The sequence below is a fragment of the Hippoglossus hippoglossus genome, chromosome 5 (assembly GCF_009819705.1).
Source record: "Hippoglossus hippoglossus isolate fHipHip1 chromosome 5, fHipHip1.pri, whole genome shotgun sequence".
NCBI classification, from domain to species: domain Eukaryota; kingdom Metazoa; phylum Chordata; class Actinopteri; order Pleuronectiformes; family Pleuronectidae; genus Hippoglossus; species Hippoglossus hippoglossus.
The window spans coordinates 29,750,415-29,770,900 of NC_047155.1; the positions used below are offsets into that span (position 1 = coordinate 29,750,415).

At 40.2% G+C, this 20,486-nt stretch overlaps 1 protein-coding gene across 2 annotated transcripts; it reads left to right on the forward strand.

The window, feature by feature from the left end:
* Nucleotides 1-2,304: 2,304 nt before the first annotated feature.
* nampt2 (nicotinamide phosphoribosyltransferase 2) lies at nt 2,305-17,941 on the forward strand. 2 transcript variants are annotated; one of them, XM_034586837.1, is made up of 11 exons: nt 2,305-2,565; nt 5,615-5,750; nt 7,500-7,603; nt 7,717-7,845; nt 8,965-9,123; nt 10,164-10,294; nt 11,594-11,819; nt 12,718-12,837; nt 13,432-13,572; nt 14,076-14,201; nt 16,062-17,941. In XM_034586837.1, the coding sequence occupies exons 1-11, from the start codon at nt 2,518-2,520 to the stop codon at nt 16,221-16,223; spliced, it is 1,482 nt and encodes a 493-aa protein (XP_034442728.1). In that variant the 5' UTR covers nt 2,305-2,517; the 3' UTR covers nt 16,224-17,941. The 2 variants fall into 2 exon arrangements, with proteins under 2 accessions (XP_034442728.1, XP_034442729.1); XM_034586838.1 differs by lacking the exon at nt 5,615-5,750.
* Nucleotides 17,942-20,486: the final 2,545 nt, after the last annotated feature.

A 20,486-nucleotide genomic window follows, 5' to 3' on the forward strand; every position in this document is an offset into this window, starting at 1 on the left:
ATGCTCTTCTATTACAATGGAGCTGTAATAGTGAGTAATAAGTATAGTTATAGTCTGTACATAAACAGTTCCCATGTGCTCAGTGCATGATAGGGGTTCCCCCAGCAGTCTAGACCTATAGCAGCATAACTAAGGGATGGTTCAGGACTCACCTGATCCAGCGCTAACTATAGGCTTTATCAAAAAGGAACATTTTTAAGTTTAACCTTAAATGTAGAGATGGTGTCTGCCTCAAGAACCCAGAGTGGGAGCTGGTTCTACAGGAGAGGAGCCTGGTAGCTGAAGGCTCTACCTCCCATTGTACTCTTAGAGATCCCTGGAACCACAAGAGAGCCTGTATTTATACAGGCATTTAGTCCTTCAACTCCAATGAGAAAAAACACTGAGGTGCACACTAGCTAAGCCATGCAGCACCCAATATGGTGACTGGTGTAACCACAATATAACTTAATGACCACCAGGGGGACAACCTGATAATCTAGACCTGCCTGAATTTAGTCAAATAAAATGAATTACCAGCACAGTCACCGTTCGTAGGGTTGTGGCATGGTGCAGAAATTGACAGTTTACATATTCATTTGCTCACATAAGCACATGCTGTAGTTACGGGAGCTTGAGCCACTTTTAGGTCAAATATGAAGTGTTTTGGTGGTTGAATTGCATTTTGGACCAACATGTCAGGTTAATCACTGTCACTGACGTCTTCAGTTATATTAACGTGGGTTTTATTCACAAACATTCACTACCCATTGCCATGATGAAGTTACCTAATCACATAACTGCTGAGTGACCAGTTGCATGCTGCATTCAATTATATCAGTACATCTCACCACATCTCCCCCTTTTAGAAACACAAAAGGCCTACAAAAGGAACATGTCCCACTTAGCTGAGGAAATGTATCACTTAAGAATTCTCACTCTCCTACTGTGTATCAATACAACATTTAATATACACAACAGACTGGAAAACTATGACTTCGGGGTAGACTGCCCTCCGCCAGCAGTGACATAGGGATTATTCTGCCCTCAGTAGTTGCTGTTTCTATTGAAGAACAATATTTTAACTCAAAAGTCTATATTGTCCCTCTCTAGGAAGGGACATTTAACCCAATTTGTAAAATCACAAATAAAGTGCATTTCAAAGTCTGATGTAACATCTCCTGGCTGGTGGTACAAGAGTCAGTCAGTACGGATCTGCCGTCCTATCATCAACTGAGCCGCACCAGTTGGAGCGATGGGCATTGTTCTGTAGCTCATTTAGGCCAGGTGGGAGTTAGGCTGTTTGAGAATCTGTTTCGCTCTTTCAGCTGCCCCATTCGCCTGGCGGTAATGGGGGCTAGAAGTAGTGTGAGTAAACCCATACTCTTTACAAAAGTCTCTAAACTCAGCTAACTTAAACTGCATGAAGTTGTCACTGACGAGCTCCAGTGGCATTCCCCATACAGCTTTTAAACCGGTTAATGAACTGAAGGCTTGACAGCGTGTCTGCTACGACCACCTGTTTCCCCGGGACGTGTACGGCTGTGGCACCGAACCTCTTAGGGCTCATCAACAGTTTTTGGCATTGCATTGGTGCTTTGTCCAGATCATAGGCGTTGATCTGAGGTACCAGTGGTTTGTAGTCTGGAGGCAGAAGCTGTCCATTCCTTGTAGATAGCGTGCAAACCTTTCACAGGACCACACCACTGCAAAGTAATCCGTAGAGAAGACCTGCTCCTATTGTAAATATAGTAAATATTTAGGGCCCATTCTTAGGTAAAGAAAACAACAATTTGTACAATTTAGATGAAACACACCAGTGAAAACATCACTAGGATTATTTTATATTCTAATTCTGGTAATAGATCCCTTTCACCTAAATCTTACACACTTACACACATAAAAAATCAATATCCAAAAACTGTTTGTAAAAGACCAGAAAATATATGTATATTTAAAATTTGGTTGGCAGCCTTGATGGAGTTCGATTCTCCTGGTTTTCTGTATGTGAGTATACGGAGGGGCTCTCCGGCATTGTCGGTATAATACAACATATATATAGAACCAATCAGTTTGAATTGAAAGTTACTGACATTTATGTAAACATAGAATGAAAGAATAAATATGGATAGAGCGCGTCAGAATATATAACTGAATAAATAGCTAATAAAAAGTGCTTAATGCACTTGAACGCAGCATGACGTCAGTTCACGAAAGCGTTGAGAGAACGTGGGCGTGGCCGTGAGTAGTGGGGCACGCCCCTCTCCAAAACCCCCCACCCACAGACTGGTTTCTGTTTCTCCACAAGCTCCAGTATCTCGGAAACTGGCTTGACCGTAAAAACCCGGGGCTTCACTTCACCACTAACCGCCACTGAACGCGCATTTCCCTGCCACCGGAGCCACAGTGTGTGTTCGCCCAGCTCCCATCCAGCCAGCCCCACACACACGCTCTGGATCCCGGGTCTCTCTGGTCAACTTGCTACGAGGACGCAGAGCCTGACATTCGTTCACGCTCATTCATTCAACCACAACAACAATGGCAGCGCAGGATTTTAATGTCCTGCTTGCGACGGATTCCTACAAGGTGAGTGCAGCCGCTCTTCCTGCTGCTGGCCTCTGCCCCGGCATCGAACTCCGTTTGTTGTACGAGATATTTAACCACACGCATTTACCACTTTCTGGACTGTGCTTTAAACTCCAGTACAATCTTCATTTGTGCCTCAGCAAGTCATGACTAATGTACAAACCGGTTCATTGTACATATGATCACAGGTTATATATTCTGTTTACACTCGTGTCCTATCTAATTCAGTCTGCAGTCACAGCACAAAGCCAACTATGTTCGCTGTTACAGTTTGGAGAATCGATAATATTGCTGTAATATTCACTGAATGGTGTGCACGCGGCTGTTATCCATGGCCAGGAGCAGAGGTTGTGACCAAAATGTAAGAAGAAATGACTTGACCATCTCGTGCCACTTTTGCCTGAGTTTCATTTTGAACACACCAACCCACTCCTCACATCCTCCTTTACTGGGTGTAAGCGCATTTGCTAAATGTATTTATTCAGTTACTCCGTTAAGAGAACTTTATCACAGCGTGATAATGTGACAGACTAGTTTTTTGAAGCAGGATTCACAAACAAGTCTTGGCCAAGCCTTTGCTGCCACATTTAATAAGTGCACAGCATTACATCTGCCACGTGCACATAGTGTGGCAAGGGGCATAAAAACTAATTGGGAATGTTCTTTAACTAAATTGTGTGGACACAGTCCACCAACACACACTCTCTTATCAAACTTCTAATTCACCAGTGTCAGTGTCAGCATCACCACAGGGGCCATATTTCAATTACAAATAATGACAGGGTCTGGACATGTGGACAATATGCTTACAAAAGACATTGTACATGTACAGTACCCCCTGTAACTTTGTGCTAGTATTCTTGTATGCAGACGCTCAAGCTATTACAACCACAAGCTCATTCATGTCCACTGTCGGCCTTGCACTTCATGTCTGCCTTGGACTACTTCAGGGCCTTTTCAGATTTAACAAACAGGGGCCTTTCCTGGTGCTGAGTCTTCTTTGAGACTCTTCATTGACATAAGAATACTGTTAAAAGTAGAAACAGTCAGTATATCAGTACTACTTTGTGTCAAAGTGCTAAACTCAAGGAAATGTTGTGACAGAGTTAAATATTAGTTTTTTACTGAAGACTATTGAAGACCAGGATCTCTCAGGAGTCCCATGACTCCAGTTTAATGAATCATGTTCTAAAGGGCAAGTCCCTGTGTGATAAATATCATTAATATGCATAACCAGTAATGCTCACTCTCATAGTCTGTATTTGTGTAAAAGAGAACCTAACCCTCCACTGACTGTTTTGCTTTCAGTTTCATGGTAATGAAAGTGAAACCTGATACAGTGTTTCCTGACAGTTGGTAACCTGAATCCAGCGGTGAGTCAGTGCTGTGCTTGAGAAGGCGTTGCTGGCATATAGAGTACGACATATGCCCACTTCAGTAGAGTTAAATGTCAAATGTCACTGTTAGATGTCACTGAAAGGTCTGCATTGCATCCAGACTGCAGAGGTCTGCATGGTGACCAACTGGCCTTTATACTAGCTCCAGTGACCCCTGCAGAAAAGTCCATAGCAGCAGCAGCAGCACCACTAAGAGGATTCCTCCAATGGGCCTGTCATCACAATCACACAATACAGCTCCATGAACTTGGTGCAGAGAGATATTCATAGTCAGCAGAAGATGAATCATAATCACTGTATTCATTCTCTTTCATTTACCACCAGCTGGGCATAATTTTCACTCATCTAAAGTGTCTCAGCGTCTACTTTTTTTATGTCCATGAACTCCTGACTTTTCATCACGGTCAAAATGTCATTGTCCTAAATAGTGACACTCCCATCAGCCTCAGCTGCAAAAGAAGATATATTTAGATCCTTACAGCAGTCATGATGCTGATTACGATGTCGCCTGCATGACTACACTTGATCCCTGGCCAATCCATGTGACTGTGGCTTTGTATTGTGTTTCCCGTTGAGCTTCTCAGTTGCATAACTTGTGTAATTATGAACAAGTATATCCAATATGCACTCACAGCTGAGAACACTACAAGCTTTAGCTTTCACTACTGAAGTTTCTGAGGAATTCTCTCGGGTCTAAGTTTGTCCTCGTGCCTAGCTACATGCAACCGTAACCTTTGGGTGTGTACACTATATACACCTGCTGTCATTCATTTGTTTTCCTGTTCTTTCTCTGTGGTTTGTTCAGGGTCCTACCCCCACCATCCCTCCTTAAATGTTAAAAAAAATCTCTGTTTACAGTACAGGTAACATTCACCCATTCACTTACACATTAATACAGTGCTTCCATATCTTTTTTCTGTCCATCACCATTCATACACTGTCAGCACAGCAATGTGTGGTTCACTGTCTTGCCCAAGGCCACTTCACAATCACCTACCATCTGGATAGTGGACAACCCACTCTATTTCCTGAGCCACAGCTGCCCACTTAGATAGTTAGCCTGTAGATAGTGTAAGGGTAATAATATATGTTGAAACAGGACGAATATTAAAGTTTCTTCCAGTAAAGATAGAGCCTGTGCTTGAAATTTCCATGTTTTGGATCTCCTGTGTTTCGGATTATGTTTTCCTGAGGGGAAAGAGGGAAGATAAGAGAGAGAACTCCAACTGGTGGCAGGATGAGGCAGAAGAATCCAGAGTCAATGCTCCTTGGAGTTATTTCTTCCAGTGACTGGTGGATGCTGTTGATTATTCAATTAGTGCTGAAGGAGCACAAAGAGAGTCTTGTACTTTAAGCTGTCATTATTCCTTCCCACTTGAATCCAGAAAACATGCTTACTGTACGCAAGCATCACATAGTGCAGACAATCCTTCACTTTACAGATTATCCCCAGTGGACTTACTGTGGTTTTATTTCATGCTGTTTCACAATATAAATCTGTGTGGTGTGACGAGATTAAGAAGTGTTAAATGAACATTTCAGATACTGTGGGTGATAATTGGAATGACATTGCAACATGTTTACTCAATGAATCTGTTTTGGGGGTTTTGCTTGTCAGTTGCTTGTGCTTGACTTCTGTCTGTTTCTTCCAGATCACACACTACAAACAGTATCCTCCAAACATCAACAAGATCTATTCCTACTTTGAATGCAGACGCAAGGAGGGATCCCAGTTTAGTGAGGTGGTGTTCTTCGGTCTTCAGTATCTACTGAAGAAGTATTTGGAAGGTACATTCACCCCCTTTCTTCTGACGTAAGAACAGCATTGACTGAGCGTTACAGTTACCGAGTTACAGCACTGTGTCAGATCTCGAGAATGGTCTTTTTCTGCTATAGACTTGACTTGTTTGTATTTCTTAAACCATCCCCTATTGTCTTGGGGAGCGCCAAGCCCAATATGCAACAAACCCCCCCTCGGACATTTGCACGTGAGGAGTTGTCACTAGAGCCGTTTTCAGACATGAACTGCGGGGTAAGGCCGGAGAATTGGGTCCAGAGTTTGCCTTTCACACATGCACAACACAGCGGGAGGTTCTCTGCACAGGCGCATCATTCAGGCGAGAGGTGGAGCAGCCGGGTGCCACAGGCCGAGACAGGAAGAGACCTATTAACTCCGCTACTCAGATCACGTGATCTTCGTTACAACACACCGTCGTCGGCTCTTATCACCCCAAACTCTCTTGACACCTTTGTCAATGTCTTCAATGTGTGTGTCGCTGCTTTTTCACAGGGAGATATTTGTTTTCTTTTTGTTTGTTTTTTTATTTTGCGTCTGTCGCGCATTAGAAGCATCATCAACCCCCCCCCCCCACTCACTCACGTTAAATCCAGCGGGGGATCCCCTGCTGTGTTCTCACATCGAATTCTCCTGGATTTCTGCTGACATTATACTAAGCAGAGAAAGATAGTCCGGAGGCTCTCACCCGGACATTTGTGTTCACATATGCACCTCCTCCAGAGAAAATAACGGATCATCTGCGGAGTTCCGTGCATGTCTAAAGGCAGTCTAAAATATCCAATTCCTTGCAAAGAAAATGCAACAAAAAGCAGTAAAAGACAAGACGTTTTCAAACATGAACTCTGGAAGATGTCTGGAGAATTGGGTCAGGACTTTCTCTTAAGTTTGCCTTTCACACATGAACAACGCAGCAGGACATTCTCTGCTGAAACGCATTCACAACAACACAGAAATCTCTGGTTTTGTTTTCAATTTTTGCATCTGTTCCGTATTAGAAAAACACACCCAATCGCTCACAGTGAATCCTGCCGAGAATCCCCTGCTGTGTTCTCACAAGAGTTTTACCAGGAGGCTGGTCAGAGATTTTCTCACATTCTGACATTTGATTTCTCACATACAGCCGCTCCAGAGTTCTTCAGAGTTCATAGTGCATGTCTGAAAGCAGCTATAGTGACTCTTCAATTCAAACTTGAGAACTTGCCATTTTCAGCATGTATATTGCAGGTTAGCGGTTGTTATTATATCCTGTAGCAAAGGAGATTTTGAAAATGGAAACAGATAGATAGCTGAGCCTGACTCACAGCTTATATCCGGTGAGCCTGACTATAAAGAATATTAGTCAAAGGAGTGCCTTGTAAGAACATTGCCATAAAACATACCTGTTAACATACAGGAGAAATGTCTCATGTATCATTAAAACCTAATGAATGAATAAAATCATTCTGTGATAGTATAAGTATTATAATATTAATGTAAAAATACACCGTCTCACGATTTACCATAAGGTGCAACAGTAAATTTAGATGGTAGCCATTAGTACACTGTAGTTTGAAAAGTTCACTCCTTTAACATGTGATCTTGAATCGTTTGGTAACTCCAGCACCATTTGTAAGGAGACATAATATGAACTACTCTGATACAGTTTGATTTAAATTGACTACAGATGAATCAATATTCCTCTATGTACAGTAGTTTCTGCTTGTGACTGATGTTGTAGTAACTTAGATTGTTTTCTACAGGCCCTGTTGTCACTGAGGAGAAGATTCAGGAAGCCAAGCTCTTCTACCAGATGCACTTCAAACAAGATGTGTTTGATGAAGAAGGCTGGAGGCAGGTCCTTGAGGTGCACAAAACGATTTCAACTGTCCCTCTGTCCAGACAGATCCAGATAGAGAGGCATCCATCATTATACCTACAGTAAATAACTTGAACTAAATATGCTTGTTGCTTTGTCAGAAACATAATGGCCGTCTTCCTATCCGGATAAAAGCTGTCCCTGAAGGCAGGATTATACCGAGAGGCAACGTGCTCTTCACTGTGGAAAACACTGATCCCAGCTTCTACTGGCTCACCAACTACATTGAGGTAAACTGTGAATATGCTGAAAGCTTTACTGAATGAGAGAGAGATAGAGCTTAGTTATAAGTGTCCTTCCAGTTTCATATTAAACCAGGAATTAAAAAACCAGTAAACAGATTATCGCCACGTTCTGGGGTTTTTAAGTTCACTAACCCATTCTAGCTACTCGTCATACAACTGTATACAAAAAACAACAGTATGTCCATTCCCCATGAAACAGCAGGAAATTATGCTTTAGTAGCATCAGTCCCTATCGCCACAACTTCATTATTCTCATGTACTCTTAACACTCATCAAAATCTGGCCCTTCCCTCCTTCTTATCCATCTCTTTTCTTTTTCTTACCAACTGATCACTCGCTATGCCTCGATGTTGTTTTGGTTGGCCGGAGGCATTATCCGTCTGTTGGTCCCATTCTTGTGAACACAATATCTCAAAAATACCTTGAGGGGATTTCTTTAAATTTGGTACAAACGTTCGACGTTTGACTCGAGGATGAATTGGTTATATTCTTGTGTTTAAAGGTCAAGGTCGCGTGACCTCATAAATCATTTTTTGCCTTTTGAACGTGTCATCTTAAGAATGCCTCGAGAGAATCCTTTCAAATTTGGTGCAAACATTCACTGAGACTGGTGGATTAACTGATTAGATTTGGTTGGTCAAAGGTCAATGTCAATGTGACCTTAGAAAACACATTTTTGTTCTTGTGGATCCAAAAACCCTTTGAGGTAATTCAAAAAATGTTTTATTATTTGTTACTTGGACTCAAACTTGGGCTGTAGCTATTTAATTTGAGTCTTCTATCAATAATTCCATTGAGTAATGACATTATCTGTTCTTTATTAAATAGCAATAGTAAATAAACAAAAGAGAAAAAAGGCATGTCTAACTAACTGTTTTTTTGAAAATCCAACATTTTTATTGGTTAAATTGCAAACCGAACCCAGTTAGTGCATTTAAATGCCGTCTGGTCTTCTGAACATGTTCTGAAATGCAATAACAACAAACAAAAAGGTCTACGACTTTAAACTGTAACAGCCAAGGTTCAGTGGAAGCATACAACCACAGGGCAGTAATTCTAGCTTCTCTCTTTTTCTCATCCAACCCTCCCTCTTGTGGACTGTAGACCATGCTGGTGCAGATGTGGTATCCCATCACAGTTGCCACAGTGTCCAGGGAGTTTAAGAAGATCCTGGCCAAGCACCTGAAGGCCACCTCAGGAAGCCTTGAAGGCCTGGACCTGAAGCTGCATGACTTTGGCTACAGAGGCGTCTCCTCACAGGAGGTCAGGAATATTTTTGACTCCTTGTATTTATTTTGTGAAAACTCAGCACTGAGGCAAAGCCATTGTGGTTTCTCACTTTATTTCTGTATCTTGCAACTTTCTTATGTTGTGGTTTCAGAGTATCTACAGGCGCTATGTTTGCACATTGGCCTTTCTACGTCATTACTATCATCGGAACTCTGCTTGTAAATGCTCTTTGTTGCAAGTGATAATCTTGCAATATCTGCTTTGTGATTATGGCTTTATCATGCTGAAGTTATCAAGTTTTTGAATGATGTACTGTTCACATCATTGATTATGGGCACAAAGGTTAGATGACTGAACATCAGAGGGAAACACTTTCATTGGAACAGGAAGCTGAAATCAAATTCGTTTCGGTTTAGTGCACAGAGGAACAAATGTTTGAACATTCTCTCTTCAAGCCGAGCTCAGTGTACTGAATCACCTAGGCATATGTGACTCTAAGTGCCATTGTCAACAGCATAGTCCTGCTGGCTGTCAGAGGGACCCACACATCACACCAGTCACTCAGTCAATCACAGAATTGTTTAAAAAAATGTGTTGAGGAATATTTAATAAGAAAGGAGAGCAGAAAGGGAAATCTTCAGAGTCACTTACATGATGTACAAAAACCTTGTCAAGTCTGATGTAAAGTTAAAAAAACAAAACACTAAGGCAGTGAGGAGGATTCTCCACCCTCTGTGATTTTCCATGGTTTGCACTGACGATAACAGAAGTTACACTCTCTCATAATATAATATTGATCATATTTGTCACTTTTTTACACCCAACTGACAGTATTTTTCATTTTATCTGTAGTCTGAAGTATGAACATCATGGATTAGGGTTAAGCTGCAGAGCTCTCATCTCAAGTGTTTAACTACCTGCATAAAGCTCACTGCAAAATATGTAATCAGGATGTAATAACCCTGCAGCGTATGTGCTGTCGTTGTGCTGTAACTCTTTAACACTGTGCCTGAATTTCAAAGACACTATTTGAAACAGCAGAGTGATTTATTATTCCCACCTGTACACCCCAGTCTGCAGCATTAGGGGGAGCAGCTCACCTGGTTAATTTCTGCAGCACAGACACAGTGGCTGGACTTCTGATGGCTCAGAGATATTATAGCTGCCCGATGGCTGGCTTCTCCATTCCAGCAGCAGAGCACAGGTAGAACACAAACACACCACACCACCCCACACCACCCCCACCACCACCCCCAAAATGTTGTTTTTGTGATCCTATCTCAAGTGGACAGCTCTAAGTACAGGTGTGAACACACTCCGATCGGATAGTGATCCGATCACTCCAGACCACATTCGGAGGTGATCTGGGCCACGTGTCAACATTCTTTTAACAGTGTGAACTTCCTACTCAGCAGACTCGCTGCAGTTTCACTTTGAATCTAAATTTGTTTTTCTCTTTTGTTGATTTGTTTGTGTCCACCGCCACAATATCAACTCCGATCACCACATATTGGTCTATACTTTCCTGAAATTGGTAAAATCTTTCTTCACAGCGAGGCTGCATGACATTCATTCAGTCTCTCCTGACTCATCTTTCTACCTCTTTCTCTCGCTCGTACCAACACACACACACACACACACACACACACACACACACACACACACACACACACACACACACACACACACACACACTGACATCGGACATGCTTGGTCTTCATGAACAGAAATTTCTACATGTTTGTATAGAGTGGGGAGGTGACGTCTGATCTGAGATCCAATAGAGAGACGCATGTGGGGTCACATTTTAATGCAAGGTGTGAATGCACGCATTCAGAGCTGTCCACTTTTGATCAGATCACAAAAACCAAATGTTAATACCAGGTTTGACTTCAGAGGACATTACCTTAACTTACATTGATTTCTTGGAGACTTACTCTAACCATAACCATGGTTAACCCTTACCCTAACCTTAAAACATATCTCACCTTAAAGTTTAATGATTAACCTTAAAGGGATTTGCTTTTCATCCCCATAAGGAAAACATCACTGGCTTTGTAAAGAGAAATACCTGGACCACAAACAGACACTCTTTGTCACAAACTATGTTGTCCTTGGTAACATCAGAATATTTTTGAAAAGATCCTACATTAATTTGAGCTTTTAATCTAGAATTAATGTCATTGATGTCTTGTCTATGTTTTGGTCTTATCTGAAACTCTCCCTATGTAAAGTTTGTTGGATCCCTTACTTATCTTCATAATGATGTAATAATCCATTTTCAGTGTAAATTTGTGTTTGCAATGTGGAAGTGGGGCATTTACATTTTTTGTACTTGCATAAATTAAATACATATCCCATTGTTCAAATCTGCCCAGTTGATGAGTCAGTGAATTGTAAGTAAAACTGTAACACCATCAGCGGTTGTATTTTCAGATATTAGAACAAGTTGTAAGATCTCTAGCACCATGAGACTGTTAATTTCTTCCTCTCTGTTATCCAGCACCATCATCTCTTGGGGGAGGAGCAGGGAGAAGGAGGCGTTTGAGCGAGTCCTGGACCAGTTCTCCTCTGGACCAGTCTCAGTGGTCAGTGACAGCTACGACATCTTTAACGCCTGCAAACACATATGGGGAGAGAAGCTGAAGGAGCGAGTGATGGAGCGCAGCCAGGACTCCTGTCTGGTCATCCGGCCGGACTCTGGAGATCCTGCAGAGACCCTTATTGAGGTAAAGAACAGGCCTGATTAGTCAGTGTTGGACAACCAAAGCAATTGTACTATTAAAACACACACGGTCTATTAGTTCACACTCATTTATTACTGGAAATTTCATAAATATAGATTTTCTCTGCTCTATTTTAAGTGTAGGGGACTGCATTTACAGGATATAGCACTTTTTTTGTGTGTTACATTACATTAGGCCACTTTTCTATCACACATCATTTACACTTGATGGAATAGCCTTCAGGAAAAACCAGTTTAGTGTCTTCCCTAAGGACCCTTCAGGACTAGAGGAGTGTACTGGCTGATTAGGGGATGATCTGCTCGGCCTGCTGAGCCACAATTAAATCCAGCCTAGAAGGTTTAGTTGGAAAAATCTGTAGGCAGTATCTTCTTAGCTGCATTTTAGAGCTTTAGAAAAAACACAACACACGACTGTACTATTAAAGCTTTAACTTTAACTTCCCACACAACACTGTACAACACGGCCTGAGCTTTAGGTTGTGTGGCATGATCGTTGTCAGATGGAACACGTATAATCATAAAGGAGACTCAGTTTTATAACTTTTCTAAAATAATTTGATAACAGTATATTAACCAAAATCTGTAAAATATAATGTGTTCATGCAGTGACTATATGAATAAGTGATATAACTGATTGTAGATACAAGTTGAGAATGATAGTTTTTCAGTATCGTTATCACATCATCTGATGTTTTTATTAGAGATATTATGAATATATGATATATGGTATCGATAGTTATCACAATATGTTTGACACTAACTGCATTTCTGAAATGCAGATTTTTAGATTGTTGTTCAGACTGCACCAAATTAACATGCAGCTTGTAGCTATACGTATAAATCAAAGTCCCCCAAAAATATACACTTTGTTTGCTTTATAGGTCATCAAGATTTTAGAAGAGTGTTTTGGCAGCTCTCTGAACTCGGTTGGATACAAGGTGCTGCCTTCTTGCCTGCGAATTATTCAGGGAGACGGCATTGACCTCCACTCAGTGGACGAGGTAAGAAGAAGTTTGGTTGTTGTACTAGTTTTATCTTAACTGTTATTTATACATTGTTTTGTTAGTTATGACGACTTTTCACTTACATTTTTCATTGCTGAGATTCGGCTGTGCTGTGACGCACCACAGCTTTATAGTAGAGACGAGCAAGCAGTGAAACATCCCATGTACCCAGTTATCTAAACCACTGATTTGAAAATCAAGTGTTACCTTTAAATACTCTATTACAGTAAACAGTTAACAGACAGCTATGGCAATGAAATGTCATGGACAATTCTCTGAAGCTGACTTGTTTTAAACCTGTGAAACTATGACTGACATTCACTATTAACTCCAGGGCTAACTTATCAAATCATTTATTATTAATAAGCTCCATTGTTATCAGTTCTGTTTTAGGTAAGGACAAATGAAGAAAAAAATATTTCCAATTTATTATTGCAACATAAAAGTTATCTTGCACATTTAATCTCAACGGTCTTTCTAAAGTAGACATTTCACTATGATGAATTTTGCCATTCCCCTTCCAAGTGAGAGATGAGAAATCCTGATTTGTTGTGATTGTGTTTGAAGCTGTAATTTCTGTGTTTTCTGAAGATCCTTAAGAAGCTGAGTGATCAGGGCTGGAGTGCTGAGAACGTCTTCTTTGGATGTGGCAGTGCTTTGCTTCAGAAACTCAACAGAGATACACTCAACTGTGCCTTCAAGTGCAGCTATGTGGAGACTAATGGCAAGGGGGTAAGTGGAAGGGTTTTGGCTGGATTTGAATACTGTGACTGAATTGCTGAAGATATTATCACTCTTAATTTACTGGCTAATGTTGATTGAATACAGAAAAAACACTTGCCTGGTCAAATAATCAAAAACCCTTCCATGATAAAGTCTCCAAATTGCCGTCTGTTGCTTTTATAGTTGGAACCATCGATAACGGTGGTTACGATAACAGGTTCTTTACCAAAGGAACTATTGAGGACTATGGAGGGGGGACAACGACTAACCCTAACCCTAAATCACAGTGGTCATTATCTGGCGACAAGAAGTGTGTAAATGTACAGAGGTAGATGTGAGATTTGATTTAATGAAGTAGAGTTTGCAGAACTACATTCTGGTTCAGCTGTTATTGTGGTTTCTTGTCTCATGGGTACACGTACTGGCATCCTCATAGAGTGTCGCTTTCAATTTGCTCATGAGTATGATTTCCATTAGTTGTCTTGAAACTAGTTATATGTCTCTCCCCCCAGATGGACGTGTACAAGCAGCCGGTGACCGACCCATCCAAGGGCTCAAAGAAGGGTCGCTTATCACTGAGGAGAAACTCTGATGGCTTCTTGGAGACGATAGAGGAAGGAGCAGGCAAACCTGAGGAGGTTAGTCCAAGCATTTCACTGTGTTTATTTACTAAGTGTATTTTAGTAAGAAAATTGTTTGGTTGATAGGTAAAAACTACAATTGCATTATTATCTCTTTTTTTGTACTGCTCAAAGGTTAATGAACATGTTACCATTTTGATAATATTTGGTTTTCAGTGCTTTAGTCGATTACACGTAAAAGCACAATTCCAACTGAATAACTAAGCAATAATGTTATTTCTTTAATTCACCCAACCTCCATACCAAGAGACATATGTTAATCACTCCTCTGCATAGTCACAGAGCAGCCTCCTCCACACACTCCCCTTGTACACGTTTGTCTCATGTTTCATCTGTGATGTGGCAGCAGTCAAAGGAATTTAAAGTGCGTGCAGAGACGGGACATGACGTATTCATTCCACTGCGGCGATCACGTGACTTCTTTACAACACAGACACTGGCGTCGGCTCCTATCAACACAAACTCTCTTGACATATTCTTCTACCTGTGTGGCTCTGCTTTTTCATGAGGAGAAGTTTTGTTGCTTCCCCCCCACTCGCTGGCGGCTAATCTTGCGGTGGATCTTCTGGTTCATCGGCTGCTACCGGAGTTTCTACTGACTTTATACTAGGGAGCCAAGCGGAGGAAGCCAGCAGAAGGCTCTCACTGGGACATTTGCGTTCTCACATACACCTCTTCCTGGGAAACTGCAGACTCTCTCTGGAGTTCAGTGCATGCCTGAAATCACGATTAATCCCCATTTCTAAATGCCCGAAAAATCCCCATTTTCTATGTATTGTTATGGGAACTCAAAGATAAATGACAGAAGGCAGATATATACATTTAACATTGTTTTTTTTATTGATGACAAGTCCAAATGATAGTTATTAAGATTGAAAAATAATATAAAATCAAACTCAAAGATAACCTTCATCCTAAACAATTAGGGCATCTTAGCCTTTGCTCTCTTTTTTTTTTAATCAAATATAGGATGGTTGAATAAAACTTTTTTCTTTTCTTTTTTAAATCAAACAACCAACCAAACCTTTACACAATTAAATGTGAATGTGAAATCTGAATCTGAGCCCATCTGTAGAAGCAGTGTTGAGCCAGTTCACACTTCAAAAGAACAAGTTCCAAGTTCAGTTCATGCAGATGAAAATTAACTAGTTCACGTTCATTTGTTACATTTTTTTATTGGGATGATTTAGGTGACAAACTTACGATCATGTGTTTAGTAATTAATCGATGGTGTCGGCACAAAATGTTGACGAGTCATTTTCATGATGTTTAAATGCAGCCTCATAAACTCTGGAGTGAATCAAACAAACATTAAGTTACTTCATGTGCTGATCAGGTCCTGATAACTAGTGATGAGTGTTTATTAGTTAGAGTGAGAGCAGAGTGGAGGAGGACACAGAAACTCCAGCTCGGTACCAACCAGCTGCAGCTTCTGCTCTGATCATGAAGCAGCTGATCACAGAGCAGCTGAGACCAGAGAAACTCTGTGTTTCACTGTTCTTCTACAAAGTCACTGGCCGGCTGCTTCACGTGAACGAGCTCTGATCTCACTGCGTGTGTCGCTCCGAGAGAGTGAGCGGGGGGCGGGTATGGGTACATGGACCGGGTCATTCTGCGCATGCGTTAATGCGTTACAAAAATGTACGCGTTAATTGCACAAATTAATCATCCCGCGTTAACAAAGCGGCTCAAGTCATGACAGCCATTGGTTACATTGCACAACTGACTTTGGACATACTTTTAACACAAAGTTTCACAAGATAAAGTAGCTGGAGATCCAGTCGATCAGTTTGAATTGGTTTAATACCTGCTCCTCCTGCATATGATGATGATTTCTGTGCGCCCTGTGTTTCCCAGGACCTACTGGTGACAGTTTTTGAGAACGGCAGCCTGGTGCAGGACTACTCCCTGGAGGAGATCCGGAAGAACGCTCGGCTGCATGACGAGGAGCTGAATCTCCCCCTACACAACCATGAGCAGGACCTGCTTCACAACCGTATCATCAATGGGATTCATTAGATCAACCACAGGCTCCGACCATGCACAAGATACCCCAGTGTTAAACAGGGTGCACTGGAATGAAGGCTGCCGTGTGATAGAAAGGCATCCCTGTAAGAATAAACTTCATCATGTTGAAGGAGAGTGAAAGGCTATTTCTCATAGCACTACCTCCAGCCCCCCCCCCTGCCCATTCCCCTGAGGATCCCTTTGATAATAGGTAGATAATAATTCACTTCTCTCCTCATTAAAGCTCAGGGTCAACTATAATAAGCCAACTTAGTTTTTACTTTTTCATACTTTGATTTAAAGATACACCTCCTGATGTTGTGGTTTTCATTAGGAACAACAACAACAAAATGAGGAAGTAGGTCTTTCTTGAGCATTTTAGAGCTATAATGAACTAAACATCCAAATATTCCATTTGATTTCTATTAGCATAGAAAGAGAAGAAACATTTACTAAGAAAGGTAGCAAAGTACCCATATTACTGATTATTGTAATAGTACACAATTGATCGGTTTGCAATGAGTGCTTGACACAAATTATTACGTTAATGGTCAGTGTTCACTCCATTTTTCAGCAGAGCAATATATTGCTCTAGCCTTACTTGCTGCCATTTTTCTTTTTTTTTCTTTTTTTTTTTTTTACTTCCACAGCAAATTTTCCTTTAGCAGGTTTGCAGTGCATAACACTTGAGATGTCAGACGAGAAAGGGAAACAAACCGAATGTACACTGTCAAGGAAAATGAATGGGAACCCTTTGGGTTGCTCATAAAATGTTATCTGATCTTCATCTAGGTTACATGATCAATCAAGCAATCAAAATTTATTTGTATAGCCCATATTCACAAATCACAATTTGTTTCATAGTGTTTAACAAGTCCTAACCCAGGGATTCCTAAACTTCTCAGTGTCCAACCTCTAAAAATAACAGTGCCAGAGATCTGCAACTCCCACTACCTCTAAGCAGAAGGCTGATGATACTTCATGTTTTCATGGTTTTATTTCGAATGTTCATATTTTAGAACAATTGTGGCTAAGTGTGCCATTTCTAATAGTTTTTTAATTTGATCTGATTTCAGGAAATCATCTCTCAACACTGAACACTGATTTCATTATGGATAAGAACAATGATATATGATATTATTTCAGATCGATTGTGCTGTGTTCATAAATGATAGAGTTCACTTACTTTTCCTTGCCCCTGTAAATTAACATCACAGCTCTACCAGTATTACAAGTTAAATAAAACAGATTATGCTGTACTGCCAAAGTTTGGTAAAAACAAAAATCTAAATTAGTGAAACAATATATTTTCTTTTCAGTATTTCTGATGCAGCTGATCCACAATGCACTCTTTATGTAACCCCTGTTATATTCAATATTTCATATACAGAAATTATCAACCCTATAAATAACCAAACATTTGTTAAATAATTGACGAAATTATTGAAACTCATTATGAAAGGTTATTTCATGATTTATGTTTGAAATAAAACGGTTAAAATACTTATTGTTTGATATTTAACAGACAGGGTTTTTTGCATAATAGTGTCAAGTTACTGCCTTATGTTCCCCAAGCTTCTTTTCAGCTACCACCTTAAACCGCTGCTGCCAAATGTAGTAGTCAGCTCGGGCAACAACATCATCAAAGTAGTTGTGTAGTCAACCCAAAAAAGATTTACTGCCTTTAATAAGCAACACATAAAAGTATCAACTACACGTCTCCAGCCTTCCTGCCTCTAGTGAACTAGCTGAGCTCAGCATCACAGTGAGGAGACCGTGTCAGCAGTGTAATCAATCAATCAATCAAATTTTATTTGTATAGCCCATATTCACAAATCACAATTTGTCTCATAGGGCTTTAACAAGGTGTGACATCCTCTGCCCTTAACCCTCAACAAGAGTAAGGAAAAAGTACTAAAAAACCCTTTTAACAGGGTAAAAAGAAGGTAGAAACCTCAGAGAGAGCCACATGTGAGGGTGTAAGTCAGCTCCTGTTGTCTGGAACAGTTGCAGTTGTGGTCGGCACTGACCTCTCCTCACAGCTTCCATCCATCTGTACGCACTTCATCCAAATATTGTTCATGTCAGACTGAGTTCTTTTTAATTTGCATAACTCCAAGCAAATAACAACTGAATTATTCTCTGGCTGAAATCGATGGAGGCACAGACACATTCATTGTTTTCTATTTCCATTTAAAGACTTGAACTGCCACTTTTGTTAATGTCTTTTGCTTTAGTGAAATGTGTTTTTGTTTGTTTTTTCTTTGAGAATTGTAACAATAAGTGAGTGGCTGATTTGACAAAGATGGTATCCTGAAATGCTGAATGCTACAGTGAACATGGCTCATTTCATCAGACATAAAGATAGAAACACATATTGGTAAGACGCCACTCTATGTGGTTCAAGTGCTTGATTGCTTGTTTGGCCTTTTGACCTTGACCTTGGACTGGCCTCCATTAAAACAGTGGCACTGCTATAAAGAGTGGCGCAATAATGCAAGTGATTATGAGGTGTGATGGCTTAGAGGTCTCTATGAATGATATGATGATATTTAACAGTTTCGTAATTAATATAGCACAGTCTTGACTTTGAGATAATGCATTGATATTCTCTCAGATTACAAATGATTTAGGTGATGATGCAGTGATAATGCTCGTTTCACTAGCGTTTCGCCATTTACTGCTTTTTCCAAATTTTTTTTATCATTTTCTGTTTAATGCCGTTTTCAGATTTGACAAATCACTTCTTTTTGCAGATGAACCTTAGACAGAGCCAACATTAAACTGCTTTTGCTACATTTCAAATAGGCTCATGATTGTGCACTGCTAACATGATGGGGGAATTCCACATCCCTGGATGAAAAAATACAGGATAATACAGGATGTATTTAAAGTTAGGTTTGATTGACAGATGAAACGTTTGATTTTTTTATGGACAAAGAAAAAAAAATTCTCCGAAATTCTCCTACACATTAATGCACACATTAAATGTCTGTGATGTTCACAACATTCCTCCAGTTGTTTTATGATGACATTTTAGCAATAAGTCTAAATATACCAACCGGCCTCTTCTACTCTACTTGCCCAGAATGCCTTTCAACAACGTCAACACGAGGCATTATTACTTCAATCAAAACGCCACATATAAGTACATCTCAGAGGATTCACACTGTTGTCGCAGATGATTTTAATGTATCATCTGATTACCTCCCTTCACCAACATAGTGTCAAAATATATTGAATCATTAAGTGGCTCCTTCCCTCTGTTCTGTGCAGGTAAAGGAAATGCTGCCTACCTGTACAGGAACATGTGGACAGTGTAAGAAGCGTTGGAAATATTTGACAAAGGTAACATTAGCTAATTGAACCACTGTCAGTCACAGTGAACTAAAACTGCACTGACAAGTGAAAACACAAGTGACCCATTGTTTTGTTGAGTGAGACTTTTTAGAATCCTGCTGTATACCATTCATTTGAAGTGTTGTCATATTTTCTGTTAACTTTTTGTGGTTAGTGTAATTGTGTTTTTCAGCAACATATTCCACAACAATCAGTTCAGTGTCTGACAGCACTAGTGAAAGCAAGTAATGATGTACACATGGTCTACCTCTTGTGTAGTTCCAGCAGTAATCATTGTTCTATTTATGTTTTGTAAATATCCTTTTGACTCTGATTTTGCTTTTAACTGATCTGTATCTTTTGAATGTGCTTTATCTTTGATTTTAATTGTGTTTTGAAAAATTAACTTTTCTAAGATTAAAGAATTTTTTTTAAAAGCTTCAAACTGGGCGAGTTACTTTGCTAAACTACAAACAACGACACCACTCTATAGAGGAAGAGGTTGTTACTAAGCAGAAAGTAGAACCTCTGCATGACATCACACGGATGATGAGATACGTACAGTATCACTCAGAAAACGAGCACACATGACGGGTGGATTTAAAAGAAAATATTATTAAACAAGGACAATGCACAAAAACATTCATCTTAAAATGAGAAGAGATTATTTATGCCAGATTTAGCTATCAGCTAATTTCCATATGCAGTCCTTGGGCAGGTACACTCTAAATATTTCATCTTATTGTTGGGGGAGACCCTAAACTGAGAATTTTCTTAAGTGCAATTCCAGAAGGGGACAGGAAAAAAATAAATAACTGAAGGATTGTACCAGGATGTTTATATAGTTAACTACCCTCAGACACATCCTCACTGGTTGCAAGGTGAGATTCTGCCAAGGTAGGTGCACTTGGAGCTTTAGCTTTTATACCTACCTAT

Coding starts and splice junctions, on each gene's coding strand:
- nampt2 (XM_034586837.1), top strand. CDS start 2,518: ATGGCAGCGCAGGATTTTAATGTCCTGCTTGCGACGGATTCCTACAAG. Junction 5,751..7,499: donor ACTGAAGAAGTATTTGGAAG/GTACATTCACCC, acceptor TGTTTTCTACAG/GCCCTGTTGTCACTGAGGAG. Junction 9,124..10,163: donor GAGGCGTCTCCTCACAGGAG/GTCAGGAATATT, acceptor TGTACACCCCAG/TCTGCAGCATTAGGGGGAGC.